Genomic DNA, 6,152 nt, shown 5'->3' on the forward strand with positions numbered 1-6,152 from the left:
GATTAAGAAGTGCTAATTGAAACTAACACAAATGCATAGCAAAAAACCCTAGTTAGCACACCATAGCTCTAATACCAAATGTTAGGAATTGGGATCGTGCTAGCTAGGGTGGATGAAAGAGAAACATAGCGTCAATGCGTGAGTGTGTGTGTGAGCAAAGTTATCACTCAAGTGAATTAGGTTCCAAGATAGAATTAGCTTGGACTCATAAACACAATCTTGAGTATTGACTTAGCTTAGCGCAAGCTCACCATAGACAGGCATGTAGTGCAAAATAAAGTTGTTGTTTATTCATTCATGAAATGAGCTTTAAGTAGCTCTACAGCCTTGCTCCACAGTATGTGGGATAAATCCACTCTCCTCTCCGTGACTCACACCTTAGGACAAAGCTCACATTTTACAAGGGGGGGCACTCAGAGGGAGTTAGAGAGGGGTGTATCATCAAGTCGACAAGGCCATGATCTGAAATTCAGACAGCCTGGGCGGAGCTAAGAAGTGGAGATATGAGCCAAGGGAATCCAATTTAAAGGGGATGTCAGGGATCTCTTGCATGTGGAGGAAGGGCCAAGCTAGATAGCAAGGCCTCTAGGAGCTGCAAAGGCAAAAAATCTTTGGGCATATTGGGTAGATGAAAGCATGAGAGAAAAAGGGGAGCTCAATCCACGATGAAAGTTTTAGCAGATGATGTGTCGTGCTTGACACTCGGCGGGCCGGAGGCTGATGGTTATTCACTGAGAGATTGGGAGACCTCAGAAGCAATGAAAGGGACAAAGGGAGAGCTTCCTAGGTGAAACAAGGCCTTAAAAATGCTATTTGGACGCCTTTATTATCACACACAGTACATAGTAACCAAATCCAAGAGTCAAACAACACCTTAAAAATGCTATTTGAATGCCTTCATTACCACACACTGTAGAATATATACAAAACAAAATGTGTACATTGTATTAACAAGCAAAGACCTTAGAATTGCATTGACTGGTCACAAGCTTGATGCAAACATTATATCTTTGCATACTTCTTTTTTGGAGTGCTTGTAGCATGATGGGGATGGGTAATAGGCTGATGTCGGGTGTGATTGCAATGCAATGGAGACACCATTTAGCCAAATTGTTTTTGTCGCCTCAATCACACACATTGGGGTGGACACGAGGCTTCAAGTGGTTCCTCATGAGGATTAGCGCTCTAAAAACCCCCATCTCTCTCTCTCTCTCTCTCTAGTTGTACACAAACCTTCAGGCTTCAAGGTTTGTGTACAACTAGAGAGAGAGAGAGAGAGAGAGAGAGAGAGAGAGAGAGAGATTTTACTATCGTCCTTGGAGGTCAAATATGACCTATGGGACCAAAGTTGCATGTGATGTAGTATGTGTATGGCTGATGAGTGACTCTCGATGCTCCAAAACTGTGGTGATGAGAGTCGCAATGGATAGCCCACACTTTGGCTGGGAGAGGAAAGTGTGTAGGTCTAAGTTATGGCTGAAAATGTGAGAGAAGCAAGCTCGAATGTGACCAAAAGCTGAGCACTCTAGTAGTGTGTGGTACTCAGACTCTCAAACTTGCAGTGAGCATAATGTGCACAGTTAATTTGACTCTTCTCCATTTCCCCAACGCCCTATCTCGCCTCGAAGGAATGGGGATCTATGTCGAATGGCTGCGATAGTGCGTATCGCCGACAAGGGGATAGACTCAAGCATGTAAGTGTGAGTACGGTTTCCTCTTTCAGCAAAGAACATGGTTTGGTAGGTGGGGACAATATGGGTGGTGTAATGTATGAAACATGACCCACCGGATTTCTCCCAAGCCATAATACATTGGCGTTGTAGAAAAGCTTCATTCACTTGGGAGTCAATTGAAGCATCATGTAGCAAGTGTAATGCATCCTATCTTCCAAACCACTTCTTTATGTCTTGCATCCATCCCGTGCTCAAGATCTTGCTTTTATGCGTCTTTTGAACTTTTGCTTCCCATGCAATTGTAGGAAGTCGATGTGAGGGGTTTTGATGCATCTTTATCATGTACTCCACAACCATTTCCATGCCCATAACCTCAATTGGAAGACATCCTGACTCAAGAAGTAGGAGCATATATGGTGTTTGTGTCTTCACTTGGAGAAAGTTTGTAAGAAAACACTTTTGGACATTCTCAAACTCTTTCCAAGTAGCTTTTGAGATGCTCCCGCCCCACACTTCAACTCCATAAAGAAGAACCGGTGTCACCAATGCATCAATAAGATACTTTTTGAGAACCCAACACTTGATGTTTCCCGTATTACACATGTTCTCAAATGCATAAAATGCTCTCTTTCCCGCTTCCAAACGACGCATAGCACATTCATGCCACCTGTGATTGGACGGAACCTCAAGGCCAAGGTACTTAAAGCTCTCAACAACTTCAAGTGTCTCATTGTTGTACACAATGCATGGCTTCTCCTTATGGTTGGTTTTCACAAGCATAGTGTTTGTTTTGGATTCATTCACAATCAGCCCACTATGCAAGCAAAAGTTCTCAAGAACAATCATAAGCTTTTGTGCATCTTCTAAAGTGTGTGCTAGAAGCAATACATCATCCGCATACAACAAAAGCATGATTACTGCATTGCAAATAGTGACCTCTTCAATGCCTTCTTCGTGCATAAAGTCAAGTATCATTTGTTCCAATTGATCGATGCATAGACTAGAGAGAGAGAGAGAGAGAGAGAGAGAGAGAGTAGATAATTGTGTGTAGTTTTATGCGCAATTGTGTGTGTGTGTGTGTGTGTGTGTGAGAGAGAGAGAGAGAGAGAGAGAGAGAGCAAAGAAGAAAATTTCAGGAGTAGCTCAAAGGTTTGTCCACAACTCAAGATAGAGAGAGAGAGAGAGAGAGAGAGAGAGAGCAGAGGATAAAAATTTAGGAGTAGCTTGAAGGTTTGTGCACAGTTGAATATCGAGAGCGAGAGAAAAATTTGATGATTGTGTGGTTTTATGCGCAATTGAGAGAGAGAGAGAGGGAGGGGGGGGGGGGGGGGGGGGGGGGGAAGATGAGAGAGACAAAGTATTCTATGTAGATGGTGATGTCAAGAGATAATTAGCATTAGCAACAACACTCACCTACTACCATAGGCTAGCACCAAATAGAGATGGGGGTAGTGCAGAGGTTACAAGAGGGGATGGAGACTCGGCTCATGTCGAAGCTGCAAAAAGGAGTTGGTGCAATGGCTGCCATGCTTATAAAAGGGCAAGGGGATGGAGAAAAGGGAGCGAAAGAGAGAGTAAGAGGGCCTTCCCACCAAGGGCTCAACATGTGTGTGTGTGTGTGTGTGTGTGTGTGTGTGAGAGAGAGAGAGAGAGAGAGAGAGAGAGAGAGAGAGAAAGAGAGAGAGGCAATAAGTACGACAAGTATGTGGATACACAAGGGTTTGATCATGCAGAAAAACATATAAGGGTTCAAAGCCTCAATCATGGAGTAATACAAACAAGCACAAGGTTGGACATTGGCAACATAGAAAGAAGAAGAGGCAGAACCACAGACATGTGTAGAGCTGAGCATTGAGCAACGTAGAAAGAAGAGAAGGCAGAAGCACGGACATGTGTAGGACTAGCCACTAGGTAGCATAGAAAGAGGATTTGAAGGGAGGAGGTAAAAGAAAAGTTGTGCGAGTGACTAGTAGCTTTTAAGGAAAAATTTCACAACCAAACATGAGTCCTTTTTATGGATTTTCCAAGAAGAAGTATTGAAAAATAGAGCAAAATTTTACTATTTTTACATTATTTTTCTCAAAATCTAAGCGGGATTTTTCCTATTCCTCTTCCATTTAGAAAGCATTTTCAAATTTCAAAGCAACGCAATTGTAAAACACATTTTTCCCGAATACTGGTGAGCAGCCTTTGGCAACCAAGCAAAGCTATAGGCTTCGTGCAAGTGAGGGGTTGGCTGAGGAAGAGTGAGAGAGAGAGAGAGAGAGAGATGGGGGGATGCTAAGTAAGAGCAAGGGGTTTGAGGGTAAGAGCCAGGGCCATGCCGCCGCCAAAAGGCGGTGCCGCTTTACTAGTACTATAATAAAAGGTTGAGGGATTCTGCCCCCTCCCCCTCCACGTGGCTAAAGCTACTGAGTCCGACGCCTTTGGGTTGTGGAGAGAGAGAGAGAGAGAGAGAGAGAGAGGCCTGCTCAGTGCTATTGAAGTCACAAAAGGAGTCGTACCATAGAGAGATATTTGAATTATGTTGCATGTAGCTGCTAGCCAGTGAGCCACTCTCATGCATAGCCCCTACCATAGTACGATGGCTCTGTTTTTTATGTGCAGTAGCCCCCTCTGTGACTTGACTAACGTGCACGGGCCAGTTTTAACCACTCCCAAGGGTAGCCGTTAGAGAGAGAGAGAGAGAGAGAGAGAGAATCTGTGTCGAGGAAGGTGCAGAAGAAGCTGAAGAAGTTGCCGTGGTTTCAAGCAGCAGATGGCTCCAGCTTTGAGGAGTGCATCACCATATCCCACCACACATGTTGCAGGATAACATGCCATAGTTTGAGGAGTTTTCTGCTGCACCGAAATCTGCTAAAGGGATTCGCCAATCGAGAGCTACATCCCACTCAGAGGGAGGCGTGTGCAGATCATGAGAGATCGACAATGGCTCCTAATGGCACTTCCGCTGATGGCTCCGGAGTCCGTGACCTTCAGAAGTGTAGGTCATAAAATATACTCCCAAGGCTAGCCGTTAGAGAGAGAGAGAGAGAGAGAGAGAGAGAGAGAGAGAGAGTGCCGAGGAAGGTGCAGAAGAATCAAACCTGAGGGAGTTGCCGTGGTTTTAAGACGCAGTTGGCTCCAACTTCGAAGAGTGCATCGCCATATCCCACCACACAGCAGCAACCGTATTCCTTTACTAGCTCTACGATGCAAGCCGATGCATATATGATATCATCTCCTCTCCTGCAGACCAAGTAGACGAGCCCGTTTTTTTTCTCAAAAGCAACAATGGATTCGACCTTCTCCCCCCACTCCAGCAAATGTTGATTGGGCTGGGCAGTGGAGGTAGCCTGCGGAGGGTCTCTTCTCTCTCTCTCTCTCTCTCTCTCTCTCTCTCTCAACCAACCAGGTGGTTGCAAGCGTGGAGCTCGCAACGGAGTTAAACTCGGCATGATGAGAACAGGGGGAGGGTTGATCCCTTAGGAAAAAGATTAAGGCAAGGGTTAAATCTGAAGAGGTTTCATTTTCGAGCCATGGTCGTCGCTGAGGCTGAGAGGAGCGCCAGAAAGGGGGGAGCATGGGCTGCCAAGTGGACGACTCTTTGGAAGCAACCAGCTCGCTATAAAAGAGGAAGGAGGATCCATCAAGAGAACACCGGGGAGAGCTGCAAAACCTGCAAAAGGAGAGAGGGAGAGTCTACGAGCTGAAGGTGGTGTCCAAGTCAGGACATGGGCGACGTTGTCTGAGGCTCACATTGGAGCTGCAAAAAGGAGCTCGTGCAAGGGCTGCCATGCTCAGAAAAGGGCAAGGAGGGGCGTTGAACCAGATCACTAGGCAGGGGGAGATGTGCCCAATATGGTGAACTCAGAAACCTTTAATCAAAGCTGAGGAGCAGGGCGTGAGCAGGTAATAAGGCACACACCAAGGGGCCACCTTTAGACAGAGAAGATGGCGGCCCATGAGTAGGTGGTCAATAAGCAGGGATTCTTAAGAGCGAGCCACATGGCTGATGTGCAGATGGACAGTGCATAGATAGAGCTAATAAAGGGAGCTCTTTAGAGGGAGAGCTTGCCATGCAAAGGAAGTTGGAGGAGGGAAGCCGCCAGTTGAAGAGGGGAGCCATGCTTGGCACATAAAGGAGCCATGCTATAAAACGAGACTGGCATGGGAAGGCACAGGGCTTCGTCAACAAGGTAAGACTCAAGAGGCAACCAACTCAAGCAAGCGCTACAGGGGAAGTGGAGCGGAGCTCAAATCAGACGGCCAATTTCGGAGGGGGGGGGGGACTCAGAGGGAGTTAGAGAGGGGTGTATCATCAGGTCGATAAGGCCATGATCTGAAATTCAGACAGCCTGGGCAGAGCTAAGAGGTGAAGATATGAGCCGAGGGCATCCAGTTTGAAGGGGACGTCAGGGAGCTCTTGCATGTGGAGGAAGGGTTGAGCTAGATAGCAAGGCCTAAGGAAAGGCGTCTAGGAGTTGCAAAGGCAAAAAA

The 6,152-nt window shown here is 46.2% G+C and overlaps 1 protein-coding gene across 1 annotated transcript in view; it reads right to left on the bottom strand.

Annotated features, from left to right (window-relative positions):
• Window positions 1–5,931, bottom strand: part of LOC147428939 (potassium transporter 7-like) — a 29,137-nt gene extending 23,206 nt beyond the window's left edge. Inside the window, exon 1 of the mRNA XM_086495772.1 lies at window positions 4,760–5,931. Within this exon, the coding sequence (XP_086351898.1) occupies window positions 4,760–5,110 (351 nt within the window). The 5' untranslated portion in view covers window positions 5,111–5,931. The remainder of the gene's footprint in view (window positions 1–4,759) is intronic.
• Between the last annotated feature and the right edge of the window lie 221 nt (window positions 5,932–6,152).

Source organism: Adiantum capillus-veneris, chromosome 22 (genome assembly GCF_014529385.1).
Source record: "Adiantum capillus-veneris isolate H3 chromosome 22, ASM1452938v2, whole genome shotgun sequence".
Taxonomy (NCBI): domain Eukaryota; kingdom Viridiplantae; phylum Streptophyta; class Polypodiopsida; order Polypodiales; family Pteridaceae; genus Adiantum; species Adiantum capillus-veneris.